The 20,142-nt window shown below is 37.3% G+C and overlaps 1 protein-coding gene across 34 annotated transcripts in view; it reads right to left on the bottom strand.

The window, feature by feature from the left end:
• Ptprd (protein tyrosine phosphatase receptor type D) overlaps positions 1-20,142 on the bottom strand; it is a 2,217,081-nt gene that overhangs the window by 42,245 nt on the left and 2,154,694 nt on the right. For all 34 annotated transcript variants that reach the window (XM_057783903.1, XM_057783917.1, XM_057783909.1 and 31 more), the window contains 3 exons: positions 16,952-17,127; positions 1,722-1,841; positions 1,095-1,249 (listed from right to left, as the gene is read on the bottom strand). In XM_057783903.1, the coding sequence (XP_057639886.1) occupies positions 1,095-1,249; positions 1,722-1,841; positions 16,952-17,127 (451 nt within the window). The remainder of the gene's footprint in view (positions 1-1,094; positions 1,250-1,721; positions 1,842-16,951; positions 17,128-20,142) is intronic.

Below are 20,142 nucleotides of genomic sequence, written 5' to 3'. Positions count from 1 at the left end.
TATAATACAATATAATATGTAGCCTAAATGATGCTATCAATTTATGACATAATTTATAATTATTAATGTACCTATAAAATATATTTATTAATTCATGATAAATGGGTTCAAAATGTAGTCTTCTTGCCTATTTATTAAAAACTTCCACTTTAGTTTGATTTCCTTGTTCAAGAAGACATATTTAAATTACTCAGATTATAAGGAACTATTGTGGAATTACATGAGCAGATTCATGTAGTGTCACCGAACAGAATACATTCAGCATTAGAGAACATAGAGAGTCTAACTAGGCATCTTGAACACTTTATTACTAGAGATATTTGAGCGGAGCTCAGGCATCTGGAAGAGATAAACTGAATATTAAAATACAGACACTGTGTGATTATATAGTGACTTATAGTCAGAATTAAGTAAAGGTATAAATTATATATTTCAAGAGAAATACAGTTTAATATTTCAATGTACACAATAAAATTTATTCTAAATTGCATGTCTTTTATCAAATACATTTAAAAGATTAAGATGGTGTATTTTTTTGTATGTGAACTGATATTAATAATGGACAAATTACATCTGTCTTTATACTAAATCATCCTCCATGAATGCTTGGATGACTGCAGCATTATGTTCTTCCACATTTTTCCTATGTAATGGAAATGTATCAATCCAGCTCACAAAAGATTGCTAAAAAGTTTGTAAAATATTTTTAAAGAACTTTTTACTAGAAAAAAAGTAAAATTTAACCCTGATGATAATGTTAACATTTAATATTTTCTGTTATGTTTATGGTCACATGCACACTTAATTTTGTGTTTATTATTTACTTTTGCACCAAAGAGAAATCAGTGGGTCGGGTGGGAATGTGGTACGGAGGACTCATCCTGCATCCAGAGGCATTATGCCTTTCTATCAAGTCTTTTCTATTGACCTTAGTACAGGCCTCAATTAGCAAGAGCCACTTGAATGCAGATATTTACCATCTCCCAGTATCAACAAGCTGCAAGAGAACATTTAGCAGACAACAGATTGTACTTCTATTTCTACTCCCGGTCTTTTTGGCTGCAAATAAAGCAAATGCTCTCAATGGTTCTTACCTGCAGTGCACGACCATTGGCCCTGCATCAGGAGGGTTACAGGTTTTGACTCTTCGTAAGAAAGCTAGGAAAGGTGTGGGGTGCTCTGGAACCCCGTGATCCGGCCAGGCAGTAAACTGGAACTGTCTCACTTCCCTCTTCTCACTTGAACCATTCTGTGATAAAGGAATAGAGTCTCAGATGCTACTTTCTAACCTTAGTTGGCAAGGATGAATTACACTAAAACGTGCTGTCTCAATTCTTTCCTCTTAGAATACAGCCTTCTAATAAACATTATCTGGAGCCCCATGCCCTGAGCTCTCCCTAAATGATCAGTATTTGCTGAGGCAGGTGAGCATTTCATATGAGAATCACTTTGCATCTGGCTGCAAGCGTCAGGAGTGTTCTTGTGTATTCCAAGGGAAGAATTAGTTCTTCCACTGGGAAACTTTCTCAGAGCATAGGTTTCACAGTTACTGATAAAACACTAGTCCAGGAGGAAAGGGGCTGGGCTGACTGAGAATTCAAAGATGACTTCTTTCTTCTCTGTTGAGAGTGGGACCAAGATTTAGGTAAGACTTCAGGGATTTTGGTTTCTTTAAATAATGGGGGGAACACCGAAGGAGAAAAAAAAGACAAAGAGCAAACCTTATAAAGTGCAAAGGTCCTGACACAGTATGTGGCCAGTTCCACAGTATCCAGTAGCGTCACCTGGACCAGCCCGTGAGTCTCAGTGCCTCTGCTCGGCCAATACTGGTCACACTTCACCTAAAGAAAGAAGTGACACATTCAGGCCAGATGCTCATCAACTCTTCTCTTAGCTTCCCTTTGAGTTGTTGTTGAAGGAAAACAGCTTTTCTGCATTTCATTTTATGTTGATCTTTTTTTGGCAAGCATTCTTGTTATCCCCAAATATGTAAATTGCTGCTCTGATGCCAATATAAACCACATTTTAAAAACGGGGAGGAATATTAAGCAGTAACAGATTCAATTTTCTGGGAGAAAAATAAGTTGTAGCTTGTTGCTGAATAAAATAAGGAGAGAGATAAATAAAATTTTAGAGTACTTGGGGAAAACACATTTGTTATTGGGTAGACACTATGATTCGCATCCGAAAGATTATACTTAGACATTTAAAATACATGGCTAGATAGCGTTCATCTATTAAGATTTTAAAGGCACATAGTATTGCTCAATGGACTCTTATAATTTACAAATATGCTTGTTTAAAGGAAACTAGAAATAATTTGAAAAATATATCAAAGTGTAATACACAAGACAATAAGTGTTACTTAAAATAGAAGAACAATGGTATTTGTATGCAAGACAAATGAAATATGTAGCATCTATGGGGACAGTAATATCTGGTATTTAAGCATGGTTTTGAAGAGTCATTATGTCAAAGTGGTTTAAACCGTACAATTCATTTAAGATAAATGGCTTATGATTTCAACGTGGAGTAGAACAAGCCATATAAGAACTACTCAACTCAAATAGTTAGATGTAACAAAGAATTATTCCAACTCTGCAGTAAGCCTCAGATTTACTCTATGTGCCCACGTGCAGCAAAAAGCACAATAAAAATGACAAAGGCATTATATTTTCTAGTGAGGTCATAGGTCGGAAAATATTTACCCATTCTGTCACAGAGAAAAGTGGGAGTGTTGTTTCACTGTGATCAAATGAAATACATCTCTCCAGGTGAAGGAGGAATATGGTGTCCTTCATTTGAAAAGAAATGATTATAAAGTATTGTTTTTGAGCTACAAAGAGGCTATAGTCATTGTTTCGTGGATGCTAGTAGTTTTTGGTCTAGTAAACAGAATTATTAGATAATTATTTGCTTTTCAGCTTAATAAAATACTAACAACAGTCCGTGAAAGTCACTGCAGTTTGGTTTGCGTTGAGTCTGTCCTCTGGCACTAAGGCTGCTTCTGCATAGATACCAGTCCTTCTAAAAGAGACGGTTTTCACACTAGACGATTTCATTGACAAGAAAAAGGAAGAAGACACTCTACTGTGTCTATCTATTTAGTCTACTGTGTTTATCTATTTAGGATGCAGAAATTAAGTTCACAAGGTTGAATCCACTACCTTTCTTTCAACTATGAGACCACACAAAATCATCTCGTAAACTAAGCAAACAAAGCAAAAAGGATTCAAATTCTGATTTAAAAAAAAATGAGCTGCAATAGTATTAAAATTCTTTATATGTTTTCTACATTCACAGATTAATCTAATGTTTTTATTTCTATCATAGGCTGCAACTCAAAGAAAAAGCACAAAAGAAAGTTAGTTATTCAAAGAAAAATACTGACGAGCATAGGTTGAACACTTCCATATATCCTCTGACCATTTGTTAAACCCACACCATATCTGACAAACTTATCAAGATACTAGTTGAAGGGCGCCACACGATTTAAGGAACAATAATTCATGTGGGGAAAAAAAAACATAAAAATCAAGCCAAAGACATTTTTTTTGTTTCAAATTATGAAAAAGACATCAAGTTGATGTCTTGTTGTGTAGATAAAATAACTTTTTATGCTCATGGTGTGCATGTAAACACCCATGGTATCAGTGTTCAGTAAGAGGTTTCCCCCAAGCTGAACAGAGCAATGGCAGAAAAACATTCCATTGCTGGTCTTCTCTCAACATAGGAAGGCCTTCCCTTCTCACTCATTCTCAGTCTACCTGGCACAGAGTTTATCTGGTTTCACAGGGTGAAGAGCTGAAATTTAGAGACAAATACTTTAAGGATTTTATTCTTATCCCTATACTACATGAATATTTTCAATTCTAATATTAGAGTATGCTGCTTGAGATTATGAGAAAATAGATGTTTCCGAGAGATTTACTATTTCTTGCTTATTTTAAGGATTTGGGGTACATCAGTAAGTTATTCTTGAAAATTTTTGTTTATTTTTTGATATTTAATGTCATCATTTTCCCCTTTCTATTCTTTCTTCAAACCCTCCCATATATCCCTTCTTGTCCTCTTTTGAATTCATGGTCTCTTTTCTCACGTATCACTGTTACATACGTATGTGTGCATGCATATGTCCTTTTTCCCTAAACATATAAATACACTGGCTTGGTCGGTGTAATGTTCCCTCTATGCATGTTTTCAGGGCTGACCATCCCAATAAGGGTAATTTTCACCCCCTATATAAGAAAGCTCTCTTTGCAACAGATGGAGACCATTACAGAAAACCACAACCAATCCAAATGCAGAGTTAGGAACCCTGTACCAAAATTCCTAAACCTAAGGCTCACAGATCATTGCAGATGAAGGGGTGGAAAGATCGTAAGAGGATCAGGATGCTTTCTTTGAGACTCTGTCTCCTATCAAAGTCAGAAGTTACATCCATAAAGTCTCATCAATGCAGCTACCTAAATAAGAACTGAACAAGGATAACAGCAGTAGAAATGGCAAAGTGGACCAGGGAAAACCCATGAGGCCTTAACCTTACATAAACACTGCAGGCAACTAAGGGATGCTGACCATGGCAGAAACAGTCTTCACCAAGGAAGCATACACAAATTGGTTAATTACTAGGCTATTAATTTGAGATATCCCATGTTTTAACATTGGCACATACTGTTTTCTTCTAAGGATTGCCTTCTGTGTGCTCCATAGGCTTTAGTGCATTGTGTTTTCATTTTCATCTAATTCTAGGAATTTTCAAATTTCCTCTCTGATTTCTTCCTTCACCGATTGTTCAGTAGTTTGTTCTATAGTTTCCATATATTTGTGTATTTTCAGTGGCTTGTATAACCCAGCTTTATTTCTCTGTGATCAGAGAGAATGAAGAATATAATCTGAACTTTTAATTTTTTGTTGAGAATTGCTTTGTGTCTTATATGTAGTCTATTTTGAAGCGAGTTTATGAGCTGCTGAGAAAACTGTGTATACTTTCTGGTTTGGGTGAATTATTCTGTAGATATCTACTAGGTTCATTTGATTCATGATGCTATTTTTTTAACTTTAGAGATTTATAGGTTTAGATTTTCCTTCAAACTAATGAATCTCTAGATTATAAAGAACCTATGAAAATTAAATCAAGATGACAAAAATAAAAAGATCCATACATCCAGTGACAGAGGAGTGGTTCAAAACTCTCTAAATAAGCAATAAAATAAACAAATAAACAAAACGATTTCAGTGCCAGACACATTGAGTGCAGAGGATCCATGAATTCATTGCAGAACGCTACCGAACCTTCAAAGAAGTAATATCAACATTCCTCAAACTATTTACAAAAAGAATTTTAAAAGGAACCTTTCCAAATTCCTTTTACAACAGCAGTGATATTCTGACAGTAAACCCAGGCAAAAATTCACCTTTGCCCTGGCTAATTTTATGCCAATTTGACATAAGCTGGAGATATCCAAGGGTCATCTCAACTGATGTCTCTAAAAGAATGGGCTATAGAAATCTTGGAGGGTATTATCTTAATTAATGATTGATATGGAAAGGCCCAGCTCATTGAGGGTGGTTCCATCCCTGGTTGGTGGTTCTGAGTGTCAAAAGAAATCAGGCTGAGCGAGACAGAGTGACCATGTCAGGAAACAGCACTATTCCATGGCCTCTTATTGAGCTCCTTCCTCTAGGTCCCTGTCCTGACTAACCTCAGTGATGCACAGTGATGTGGAAGTGCAAGCAAAATAAACCCTACCTCCCCAAGTTGTTTTTGGTTATGGTTTCATTTCAGCAATAGTAACCCTAACTAAATTAACTACCCCAAAAGAAAATGTCCAATTGCAATAAAAGTCCTGGAGAAAATAGGTATAGAGGGGACACATCTCAATAAAATAATGACAATATATAGGAAGCCCACAGTCACCAGAATCCTAAATGGAGAAAAATTCAAATATTTCCACTAAAATCAGAAACAAGACAAGGATGTAAACTCTCTCCATTCCTGCTTAACATTTTAACTAAGGATGCTAGTCCAATTGGATAGTTGCAGGTAGAAGAAATCTGATCCTTATCTCTCAGCTCTTCAACATAAGACTCAATACTCTGATAAAATAGAGAGTAGAAAATACACCAGAGTTCATTGGCACAGGGCGTGATTTCTGGAGAGGACACTGATAGCACAGGCATTAAGATCAAAGATTAATAAATTAGATCCCATAAAATAGAGAAAATCTGTACCAGTTACATATCTGACAGAGGATTCCTATTTAGGATGTACAAAGAACTCAAAAATTAAAACCAAATTTAAAAATATGGCAAGAATCTAAACAGAGAGTTCTCGAAAGATGAAATGCAAATGAAGGAGAAATATTTTTTATAATGTTCAACATCCTTAGCAACTAGGGAAATTCAAATTAACTACCTTGAGGCTCCTTCTTACCTCAATCAGAATGCTTATGATTAAAAACAAACAAACAATCAAAAAACTTGAGTACAAATTCTGGCCTCCATGTATGGAAAGGGAAATATTTATTCACCACCAGTGGGATTTAAACTATCGGGGCACTACAGAATCAGTGTGATACAGTGTACCACTCTTGGCATATTTCCAAAAGATTTCAAATCCTACTATAGAGTTACCCATGTGCAGTAGTAGATGATGATTAATATAGAGACTCATTATTGATCAGGGTGTAGAGAATAAGAGAGACTAAAATACTCAGCCCTAAACTGGAAAATCTACACCCCCTTTCCATCTACACCCAGATTTCAAGTAGTGTCTTGAAAGAGGTGGGTGAGAAGATCCTAACGGCAAGATGCAGAAATGATGTCTTCTGGTGATAGTAGGGCAGCTGCACATACTAACTCATAGTGGTTATACTGCATACACAGGACCAGTGAAGACTCAAGCCAAACCACATCTTAGGGAGGTAGGCATGAAGTTCCACTGCTAGCCAAGGAGCTACTGGCAGTAGAGAGCTGATGGGAGAGGGAGTGTCTATTTTCTCTAAAAGCATAAATCATGTTAAGTCAACCACACATCCTGAAATACAGCATCAAACTGGACTTAGTGGGTTGAGGAAAAAAGACACAAAATAAGTAGGGAAGGGCTGGATCTTGGAGGAACTAGAGGAATAGTAGGTAAAGATGTTCAAAACACATACAAACCTCAAAGAACTAATGAAAACAATATTCTAATAAAGAAAAAAAGATTCAAAATGTAATCTTCAAGGAAAAGGGTTTCATGGAGGTCCATTAGAAGGAAGCTACTTCCTCAACCCCAAGAATGAGTTCTGTGTTCTATCTCTGGTGCTAGGTAGAAACACGACATTCTAAACTGCCCCACTGATTGTAACATTACAATATCATTCTACTTTTCCATCACCTTAATAGTTAATCAAATTGACCAATTCATAACTAAGGCATGACAAAAACCAGAGGAAAGCTCATATACCTGAAGATACGCTGAAGTGATGGGTGGAATAATTTTCTCCTTAATGAGATAAGTACACCCCCCTCCCCCATCGCTGATCACAGAGCCCGCTTACATTTATGAGCTCTACCTCAAAAAATGTAACTTTTCTTTTTTTCTCCTTTCTATATTTCTTCTTTGAATATCAACCCAAATCCTAATCATGTTTGCCCTGACTCTAGACATTCTCATTTTTTTCTCTAAAGATTCCTGCTGCTTTCAACTCATGTAGCTGCTCACAGACTTCTCAGGTGCTCAAAATCCATTGTCTTCTGCTTTCTTCTCCATCTCCCTCCACCAAGCAGCAGCTAAGAACTACAGCTTGCCTGCTCTGCGGTTTTCCTTTTAAACTCTAATAAAACCATCCTCAAATTTCAAAACAATACATATCATTTAAATGCATTCAAAACAAAACCTGTTGTTAGGCATATGTGGTAGGCCTTGGTACAGTCAATGGGTTTTAGCACCCTGTTTTGTAGATAGCCTCTCATGCTAGTTCATGGTCACTTCTATACACCTTGTCTTAGAAGTGGCACACTGCAGTACCCAATCAACTTTATAAGCAGATATGTTGCGGCTTAGATTGGCTTATTTTTAAATTGTCCATCACTTTCTGAAAACACAATCTGCTCTTTGAATCTACTAAAGACTTACTAAGTTTGGCACACCAACTGCCGTTTACTTGTAGCCAAACAGTTTCTCTCCAGATTTCTAGCATTCCTTGTCTGAAATGTACTTGTTGCTGGATACTTTGAGAAGTGAATCTAAGGCAAAAGTTATAGGAGCCAAAGAAGGGCCTGAAGTAATCAGCTAGTAATGTTTAAGATACCATAACTTGAGAAAAGTAACTATCAATCCAAATTGAGCAATTGCGGCCATAGTGGCTATTCGAGTTAGGATTTTCTCTTAGGGGCAGAAAGCAATTAGAGAAGCATTATATAAAATAAATCAAAGTCACATTTGTTCTTCCTGTTGAATAGTCATAGGACCTGAAATTTTAAAAAAAGGTTTCAGACAAATATCAGGGTATATTTTTAGTGAATACAAAAATTACATACTGAGCAGTTAACTTTTATAAATTATAATAATTCTCCTAGTACCATGTTAATACCAGATTGGTTAATATTTTGTTGAATGACTCTGTTAATTTACAGCCAGTGTTATGCTTTGTATTCAATTATTGTATTTGACCATATAGTTTCCCAAGTTGCAAAGTTTGTATGCTTCCCCTTTTCACTTTATCTTTACTGGCCACTCTTTAGTGATGGTTAAGAAGCCATCATGAACATGAAGTGAGTAATATCCAATCAGCGGACACGAGTGCTTTTCCACTTTACAATCATAAGGCTAAAAATGATTCCCTCAATCATCCAAATTATATGCGACAAAACAGTTTACCAGTTCATGAAACACTCTAAAATTTTCTGAATCACTTGTCAGATTTTAAAAATTGTTCTTTTACTGCTTGACGTATCTGCTAGCTATTGATACAGAAGGCTTTCTCTGAACTTTGTCTGTGACTTAAAAAGGTAGTCACCACAGCTTAGGTACTTTGTTAAAACCAAAAGATAACTATGTGATATTAATACCTAGATATTAGTATTTCCCAATGAGTTATTGGGCCCTTAGAATACTTATTTCATCACTAGTTACTCCCAAGGAGCAAGTTGGTACCCAAATAGCCCTATAATCAATTCTGTCTCTGGTTTAGCCATAATCTTTGAACCAGCTACAGTCAAGTATCACAATTATCAAGCTGTTCCATTAGCTGATGAAGTACTATTCAAGAACACTTTCTGTAGACCAGTCAATAGAGACAGCACTACAAAGCCATATATAAACTGCATGTTAATTGAACATCATCCATGCTAGAATTACATTGACAGAAAACAGAAAAATCATAAATATACTGTCCCTTAAATATGGGTTGTGAAGGAGATTACTTTACCATGCATAAAAACTAACTTAACCTAGTGTAGGAATACTAGACATGACATGACTAGGGTGACAGTAAGCTTTACACAGTCACTGGGAACTAACTGTATATTACCTTCTCCAGTGGAGATTTTGACATGTATTGTCATGTTTCTAAATGGCTTTAGCTGACACTGGGCCTGAGTCTGTAGGCTGGCATTTTAGCAGTGAAGATGGCAAGGGAAATGAAGGATGAAATTTGGTGAGCTAATCAGTATCCAGAAAATGGCTGGATTCTTTCTCTTTTATCGGACACTGACATGAGAAAAGCAAGAGTGTGGAACTTGCTAGATAATGCCCCAGACATCCGTTTGGTTGCCAAGATGAGCATCACACCTTTTTTTTGCCAGTGTCCCATTTACCCTAACTATCCAGAACTTTCAAAACAATCCCATACATCATGTAGACTCCAGAGGCAATGTTTGTGCTGCTGCTCCCAAAGTTGCTTAAGGAAAAAAGCAGTTTCTGTTGCCTTAGATAGGCAGGGTTTAGGCTACAGTCTGAGAAATTAAATGTTCAAGGCCTTTGGCGCTTCCAGTTCTATCTGGAAGAAGACACAGACCTGGCATTTGGAAAGCATTTGCTCTCCATTAAACTCACTGAACCTTGACAACCAGAGAAGCCAAGCATTAGTCTGCCACTGGCCATGGCCAGGCTTTCCAAACCGATAACAACATCGAAAACAACAACTCTGCCATTTATAATCTCCAGTGCGATCCTGTCACATTTTAACCCTGAAGGACGTCAGGCTCAGAAAATAAGCTCAAGGTTTATTTTTAAAAAACAAGAAGAAAAATTTTGACCAGAGTCTGGTTTCTTTTTCTTTTCTTATTTTTTCTGCTTCTTGCTCACAATTGTTTTTAAAGACACAAGGCAAAATAGGAACATGTCTCCATCTCACCCTGCTTCTTGGAGATATTTACAAAAGGCACACTGAAGGACTAAAGGAGTGAGTGATCACTAGGTTAGAACTAGTCCATTGCCTAAATATAAAGTTTTGATTATGTTACGTTCCAAAATATTAACTCATTGATGAATGAAGAGCAGCCTGGTCTCCCATGCCTTGACAGCATCTAATCTCTATCCATTCACACACACACACACACACACACACACACACACACCCCAAGATTTAGTGATAAGGGATTTTCATATCTTCTGACCTAAGCAACAATGAAGGTAGTGTTACAGAAAGCATTTTATCTGAACTAGTAATGGGTGTTATCAATTGATTCCATAATTCGATAAATTATAATGGAAAATACAATATGGATATTTTGAGAGAGAATAGAATTTTTCACTTCTAGAACTATATTTTAAAAACTGATTGACGATTCAAATCATGTCTGATATATGTCAGGTGGCAACATTGCTCTTCCTATTTCAAACATTTATAGCCTTAACTCTCAGCACAAGAGCTCTCTGTAACTTGGTCAATTGATACTGTAAGGTTTGAAAGACAGTATCAATAGCAATAGTTTCATCTGTCAGCAATTAACCATGGCTGGCGACTGAGATCTAGAAAATGACAGATGTCCTTTAAATCTCTTCCCAGATATTTCAGCCTCGAACACTGGGAAGGCTGCTCAAGCATTTTCTAAGCAGTCTTCCCTATCTTATCAACCACTAGATGGGAGATAAAGTAGAAGCCAGTCAAAAGAACACAGTTGAAGGAAAAAGTTAAAAAATAGACAATCATCCAGTGAATAAGGGCATTTCCTGAGCCAGGAATCACCTTGGCCAATCCTACCTCGGAGACTAATTCTTCAGGAGAGGCTGCCAACTGTGCACTCAGTCACCCACAAATAACACCCTTGGAGTGAAATTGCCAGCTGCATACGTTTTACTGTAACATTGCTTCACTTTTTCCAAAGATTTTCTTTCCTCCATGTGGTTGCCCAGACCAATCCATGTGCTTATTGGCATAATATGAAACATGGAAACAATTAGAAACCACATTCTAGGGCAGGAAAATGGCTTGCTACAGAATCAATGAACTATGCAGAACTTGAGAGGACTTGGCAGTTCCAATGGAAACTGAAATAAAACTCACAGTACCTTTTATCACAGCACATTCTCCAGTGGTTTTAAAATGAGCTGTGGATTTCAGGCAGCTATCATATTTTAGTTTTAAAAACCTTAGACTTTAGTCTTTTTGTTTGTTAGTTTCTTGAGTTACCCTAGTGAAACTCATCAAAACCACTCAGAGCACACCTTTATTTTCTGTGTTGGCTGACAGTTAGTTTTAGTTTTTAGTTTGACATAACATAGAATCAACTAGGAATAAGTTGTCAATGAGAGATTTCAAAATCAGGTAGGCCTTCGGGTATGTTTATGGGAGAGTATCTTGTTTATGCTATTCTGGTAGGAAGACCCACATCATTCCCTAGAAAGGCAGGAGGTCCTGAATTGTGGAAGAAGAGAAAAGTGACAGAAGTGAATGTATGGATTGCTTTCAACTCTTGACTCTCGGTACAATGTGATGGGTGCTTCAAACTTGACTTTCAGGTAATAATGAACCACAGCCTGGAATTGTAAGCTAAAATAAACAGTCTTCACTATGTTTCTGTAGGAAATGAAGCAAGATAACTATATGCACAAAGAACGCAAATATTGACTGAGAATGAAGAGAGTCAATACACGTGAAAAAATCAAAGAACTTGAATTTTCCACTTGAACAACCTGGATTCCAGACAGCATTGCTCTTCTGCAAGGACTGCTTTGACTGTTCAAATGCTAAGAACTGTCAATTTCTTAGCAACAGGCCAATGAGACTTGCAGCTTAAACAACTGAGCATGGCTTTTCTCTCAGGGGCAGGTCCTGACTGTGGAGGTCACAGTAGTATTGGTAAATCATCGGCATCCAGAAGGTGAACCAGACAGAGACAAAACAGAAAGCTGAGAAAGAGATCAGTTTCTGTAAGAAAATATGTTTCAGAGGGAATGCAAACTGAAATAAACAGAAATGTGGTCCATATTATCCTCAGTGACAGCTATCACTACATGTAACCCATGCCTGTATGACTCATGGTTTTCATCCTGTATCATCTTGCAATGAAAGAAAAATGCAGGAGAGAATGTCCTTTGCAAAATATACTTTCAGAAAAAATTAACAAATCCACTCTGTTAAGATATGAATTCTGGAGAACATGTCCAGAGAGGAAAGCCAATACAAAAAGCAGTGGCAGTCTATACGCCATCTCTAGTTGAGCCACCAGCTAGGTGGATGGAAATTAACAAGTATGGTAGTTCTATGAGGTTGTTCACTCTTCACTGTTAATCACAGAGAAACAAATTAATTTAATTGGGAAACAAAAATGGTATTTAGAAGCCAGCTTTGAAGCAAAAATAGTGAAGGAAGCAACACTCTAACTAAACTATAGCTGAGGCTTTCAACTGTACTTCATCCTGAAACTGTTTCCAGTGGTAAAGAGAAGAGCTGCATTGTTGGATCATTTGCATGTAATCCAAAAGAAAAAGAATTTGAGGGCCCAAGTAATATGATAGCTTCCATGCACCTATTAGGAAAGACTAGAGTTGAGGTGTAGGCCAAGACATTTGACTACAAAGTATACCTGTTTCAAACAACCATGTTCCTGATGACACTTTCTCCTCTGATGGTGGTATCCCCATGTATAATGGCATGTTGTCTTCCCTTTCTTTTTAATTCCTGACACAAAAGCTGTAGACAGTAAATATTCTCATTCATGAAATATTAATGAGTCAGAATGGAAGCATGTGGGGGGAGGGCGATGGAGACATAGGAAAAGAGAACATCCCCTTACTCTTGAATTAGGCTGAGGTCTGTCATTTGCTGACAACAAGAATCCCAGGATAATATTAAGGTTGCAAATATAGATAAAATATTTCTTTTTAGATAAAGACATTTCAGATTAGAATGTTAAATAGCAGTGAGCCTGCCTTAGGGCTCACTAAGCCTATGTGACCGTTCTTCACAGCTGTAGAACTATAATTTTCTAGGAATCTTACCAGAAACCCGAATTTACATCAAATATATATCTTAATCTCCTACACTGTTCTTTAGGCCCATGGTTTTATCTTACCAGATAATAATCCCATCTGAGACACTTTTGGAACCACCTATAATCTCAGTTACCAGAAAGCAGGGGAAAGATTTAACCAACCATTTGAGATACAACCTTAAAGCCACCAAAAGGGCGTATATGGCCACTCAAGTGCTACTGCTTTGAAAAGCTAATACCCATGCTTGAGTATGTCTTACCTATCCTGAATTACCTTTCTATAAACCCTTGTTATTAAAACTGTTAAATTTGTCTTTTAATAAATTACAACTGTACTTCACACTGGCTCATCCTGAAATTGTTTTCTGTGGCAAAGTAAAAAACTTAGTGTTGCAGGAATGGAGGTCCCTAAAGCACAAGTGAACTCAAATTGTTGGTGACAGTTCTGAACTATGTATCCTGCTGCACCACAACTGACATTAACATGGACCCATGTGTACAACCCCTACCCCAGATATATACACATGGGTATACTTTTTCAAATGAATTGCATTGAATATCACTGAAATTCTGAGCCTTCATTTAGTAATGGCATTTCAGTGATCAGCCTAGAACCTAGTTAGCTCAATATTTGGTTTGAGGTTGGCTCTTGGGAATAAAACCTTCTTTTGAGGTCTCATGTCAGGCATGGAACATTCAAGATTTCCAGAGTATGGAGCTATACATCCCTGTAACTCTTAACCACTATACATAACATTGTTGTTAGAGTGAAATTCAATGCACATTCTTGTCTGAAACACCAGAAATCCATTCCCTTTTCTTCTTGCTGTGATAGAAGAAAGAACAAGTGGGCAGGGAAAGGTGAAGCAGGAAGACAGGAGGAGGATGACCGACAAACAGATGAGATCATCTGAACCACCAGTGCTCTGCTAAATCTGCTTGGTGACTTGGTCCTTCTTCCAAAATGTGCTGGAAGGACAAACAAAGGGCTCTGGATGTTGTGGAGTCGGGACAATCATTGCTGTCTTGTCAAATGGATGATGACTGAGACTGCCCAGCTGCCTACTGGCTAAGGCAAGCCATCACAAGCTTGGGTACATGCTGAACCACCACAGAATAAAAGTCACAGGACAGCAATTTAATTGACCTCCTTAGGCCATTTAATAAAGCAAACCGCCAAACTTGCAAGACCAAAGAGTAATTAATGGAGGGAACAAACAAAGGTTCATTTAGTAACTTCCAAATAAGTTCCTCTGTTTGAGGGGGAGGAGAGGTGGCCTGCAACACAAAGATAAACTGCAGGTATTTAAGTCACAATGCCTTCCGCCAGGAACCGCTCATTACCATCAGATGTCGCAGCCGCAGTGGGCCCAGTTAGAACTAACTTTATTATTAGAAGCAATTAGGAAGAAAAGGGGCAGAATTTCATTTGGTTATTTCAAAACAAGTTTCTGTGCATAGTTTAATGAAGGCCTGCAGTGTCAAGATAAAATGTGTGTTTTACTGAAAACAGCTCTTGCAAATGACTGCTTGTTACCAGCTGGTATCTCTAGGCAGAGCAAACCTGGTCTGGGCAATTTACATGCCTGCTGTACTAGAATAGTTCAGCTCTCTCAGCTTCATAGGCGTGACATAGTGGATGACCTGATGAGGAAGGACATGCATTATCGTACTAGAATGTTGGCCTTCAATTCCTCTCTCTGACCTCGCTTTCAGAATGACTTTCGGTGACTTGAAAGTTCTGGATTTATTTACAGGAAAAGCAAAGTTCATAGAAGCAATCATTTAAAAAAATGGGTTTTTAATGAAATATTATCACACTTACTAGGTTAGATATTGTTATAATTATTAACTCATATATATCTAAGGATCATTTGGATTGGGGATACTCAGGGGTTTGAGTACATTTACATGCTTACTGGGTTTTGTATGTAAAGTATAAAACAAATACTGTTTTCAAAGCCATAGACATTTCTATATCAGTTTATATGGAATTTAGGTATTTTCAAAGATCTCAGCTTTAGTTTTGCTAAAACAGCACCATACTTCATCACTTTACTTCTCAACATTAAGATAGCCTTGTATATTTCTAGTGTTTTCCTATATATCAATTTTTACCAGATAAATTACTGGGCAGTCTTAAACTCTCCTGACATCGATACAGTTGGGCTAAGGAACACGGCCATACAGTAAACTTGGGAGAACACATGACGTATCTTATTTGTCTCTTAGATGGGAAACTGGGTTTTAGCTTGTAAGCATGCTTGATGGAAGAGAAAGAAACCTTTCACCTCAGGTCTCAAAGTCAGCATGGATGCTCCCCTTGTTTCAGTAACAGAATTCAGAGACCTATTTGTTAAATTCTCAAGGTTAAACTTGATTTTTATCAGCCACACTTGGAAGCTGTGCATTCCCTAGGGATAATGGCATACTGCCTGTGTGCTATGTTTTAGATTTCCAAACCAACAGTATTTACCTAATGTTCTGTGGACTATAATATTGAACCCATATGATGACTGAAACTCTTCTCATAGACCTTAACGAGCAATGACTTGCTACTAAAATCTAGTCATTTTGGAAAAACCTAAATTCATAAATGCCCTCCACACATTTTCTCAGCTATGTTTTAAAATGCATTATTCTCTGGCTACCCCAAGTTAAACTGTGCCAATTTCAATAATTTAAGTATGTCACCTTTTCAAGGAATTTTAGAACTTGTACACAGACTATGAGAAAGAAAACGGTGAAATGCTGGAAGTACATATGGGTGAAAATCTCCATGGGTTCTTGTTCATAGCTAATATTCATTTTTCTCTAACCAAAGTGATTATATCCTCAGATATCACTTTCTGTTTCACGGTACCAATGATGACTATCCTAACATGTGAGAATTTCCTTTTAAAGAAGACTTAGAAGCTTTATATTTCTGTCTGATTTTTTTAGGGGAGGATCTACTTAGGTATCCCTGGCTGGCACATGTATCAAACTCTGCATCCTGCATCAGCCTCCTGGGTGTTGTGATAAGAACATGAGACACCATACCCGTCCTTCCTCCAAAGAGTTTGAACATCCTTGAATTCTTGGATGAAGTTCTTCTAAATTCAGTTTCGTCTCGGTAACCCTAATTGGTGCACGCCTCTATAGGAGTGGTGGATTTCAGAGTGGTGGTGGAGATGCTGCTTCAATCTTTCATGTTGTTTGTATTTGTGAACGAGATCTAGGCATTTGCACTCGGTTTCTGAGCTCTGTGTCTGGCAGTGACAGAAGAGGTTGGGGCAGAGAATGACACTTGTGGGCTGGCTTGGGCCTGGATAGACCCTGCTGAAGGACATGCAGAATTGGGCTGGGTGGGGAGCATGGCAGAAGAGTTTTGAAAAATAGTTTAATCAGAGTTTTTGACATCCATTTTCAATGACTGATTGTCAAGAGTGCTACCTTAGGGAAAAAGTAGCTCCTGAATTGAATGGAATGCACAGCACAGAGACTGTGAAAGGAGGATTTTCAAAAAGTAGACACTCATCCTTACCCTTGACCTTTCTTCCAGCTTTGTCATCATGACAACTGTGGCACTCCGTTGCTCCCATATCATTCTCCAAAAGTCCCCAAATGTCTCAGGAAGCGATCCCTGTGTTGCAATATAGGCATTTTGCTTCCTATACCCATCTATGTAGTTTGCATTCACATAGTCACTTCCTGGGATACCTGCAAAACATGAAGTTATTAGTCAACAAGTTGACAAAACTCACAGTAGGGAACAGCATGGCTGGGGTTTAACAGTGATATTATGTTACTATCCCATATACAGCCGTAGGAGTTTCAATATGTTCCAGTTTAGGTTTTAGGCCAGATTAAGAATAAATAGTAGCAGGACATCATGTTAAACTATGCAACATATATTGTGTCCTTCTAATGTGACAAAACACCAAATAATGTAAAAAAAAAAAAAAATCACCCAGATGCCTGTAGAATTCATTTTCTCAAAGATTTTCTGCATGCCCACTTATGCTAGCAATAGATAGTTTGCAAAGATTATCAAATAATTTGGTTATATTCTCTTTTTCTCATTTTACCCCATTTCCAGATAAAACGTTAATTAAAAAATGCTTAAGTCTTAAAGATGCATTATAAAGTGGAATATCATAATAGCAAATCCATTGTAGGTTTAGCTACTTATACATCATCTAAATCCATTCAGTCAATCTCAAGAAATAGTATAAACTAATTTCTGTTTTGATCATCTTTTCAGAAAAAGAAGAAAAATGGTGGCACATGCCTTTAATCCCGGCACTCAGGGAGGTAGAGGCAGGTGCATATCTGTGAGTTTGGGGCCAGCCTGGTCTACAGAGTGAGTTCCAGGACAGTCAGAGATACACAGGGAAATCTTGTCTCAAAAAACAAACAAACAAACAAACAAAAAAACAAACAAAAACCAAAAAAGGAGGAAGAAGAAGATGAAGAAAAGGTACACCAAGTTGTCCACACTGGTGAAGGAGGTCTGTCTTTTTACTATTCCTGTGTCTAAACTTCCAGCTAGTAAAATCTCATTTAAGACTCACAAGGTTACAACACATGAACCACTCCATGGACTGCAACAACTGCCTGCAGAATGATTGTATAATCTTCACATTTGTTTTTTTCTAAACAACAACAACAGGGTTAAAACACAATTTCAAATACTGTGATTTCTGCAAGCGCAACACTGGCTTTCCCTTACATTTCAAATTAAAACTAAACTTTTCTAATTTCATCTCACTCTGTTTAGCTCTTAATCTCTGGGTACTGCCTGCTTCAGCTGACAGAAAATGTTTTCTCCTATCTATATCCTAGAATATACTCTGTCTCCTTCTTTTCATATGTAGCCTCCACATATACCTGTCTTTGTAGCCAGGACTCAGGCCACATTTGAAACTCCTATATACTACTACCCATTACAGGTAACACACTGGGTTTTTGCTGAACTTGATTATTGCAGGTTTGACCATAATTCCATATCTTTTTTATTTATCTTTGATAATCTTCTTGATTAAAAGGAATGCATAATTTGACCAGTTCCAATATTTACTAAAGAGTAGAGATATTCTTTACTGTGATTTTCTGACTTAAAGATTAATTTTCTATTATTGTAATACCTTTAAGAGAGAGATGAGACAATTTGTGTTTCCTCCAAGGCCAGTTACCGAAGTGAACAAAAAACCAATGTGAGTCTTTTAGAAAAGGAAAACATGTTATAGGAGCAAAGGAAAAAAGATTGGGAGTTGAGGATAAGAGCTACCTGAGAGCATCTGCAGAGCCTTAATTTACTGTGCGGAGACACAGCTTCAATTCTGCAGGATGTTAACTACAGACAGAGGAATTGTGTCTCTGCTGCAATGATACATTTTCAAATAATCAGAATCAAAAGGGTAGTAGGTTTCCTAGAGAGATAATGAGTTTCCTGTCCCTGGAGAGAAAGCCATGCTTTACAGGGACATCAGTATGCTGTGGAAGGAAACACTAGAACACATGCATGGTCCCTTCTGGCCCTGGGAAATATGTGCCCTGGAGTTACAGAAAAATATTTTTTCTTTATCTTGGAACATGTGCTCCCAAGCTAAAAATGTTATATTCCCCTGATTGCCAGTTGCAATTACTTTGACTGCTTTTCTTATTCTCGTTGTATAACTGATTCTCCCGAGAACAATAATGACACTCAGATGGAAGTCACTTCACCCTGAGATGAACACGTGGATATAGGCTATGACCACCATTAAGTGGAAAGTCTTTTGAGCAGAAAATGAAACACACTGTTGGTCGGAATATTATTCATCCATTTCAGCTACCCAAGAAACAGTTTTGAGTTCGGGCAGCTCATGACTGATAAAAGATTCTGATTTTCCCCCAATACCAAACTCCTGTAGATACAAGGCTAGCCTAAATACAACCCTTTGATTACAGCCACATGGAAGGCCATAATTTTAGACAGTCATTATGAAATGAATTAACTATTTAAAAACTATGAATAATAAAATTTATGGGTGATGGATTATTACTGAATAATGACTGAACTTCCAAAAGATAGAAATAAGACATTTGTACCTTAAGATTATCAAGTGGTTGAGATCAACACCAATTTATGTCTTAGTATTTTGAAAGTAAGAAAACCGAAAATAAAATAATGTGATATTGGAGAATGCTGATCATCAGGCTATCAGCCCCACCCTAAAAATAATGCCAAGGATCTTCTTCCATTTTGATGCTGTTAGTGAGAAGGTGTTCTAGAATGAACATATATGTCTATCCTGATCCTCTCTTTACTCACACTAGCAGAATGCTGGGTCAGACAAGTTCTCTCAGCCCTACAGTATGGAGATACAAGGGTTGCTTTCCCAGGAGATCTGGTGTCTACTAAGTCTTATATTCAACACGCTTTCCTGAGCTGTGCACTGGATGTGAAGACACTGTAGGAAAGGTGATACCCTATCCTAAAACTACTAACTCCAGCACAGAAACTGCATTTAACATCAGGCAGCTTCACATCAGTTTTCAGTATGATATATTCACGAATGTTTTCCAAGCAAACCTGGGAAAATATGCACTCTAAGGGATTTCTGAATTTGGGTGCTATAAAGTAACTTCTCAGAAACTTTTAATTAGTATGTGTCTTCTGGGAGGCCAAATCTATGAAATTTGTTCACATTGATAGGTGACTTTACAGAAGGAATATATATTAGTTTATTT

Source organism: Chionomys nivalis, chromosome 11, assembly GCF_950005125.1.
Source record: "Chionomys nivalis chromosome 11, mChiNiv1.1, whole genome shotgun sequence".
NCBI lineage: Eukaryota > Metazoa > Chordata > Mammalia > Rodentia > Cricetidae > Chionomys > Chionomys nivalis.
This window is presented reverse-complemented; position numbering and strand designations above follow the sequence as displayed.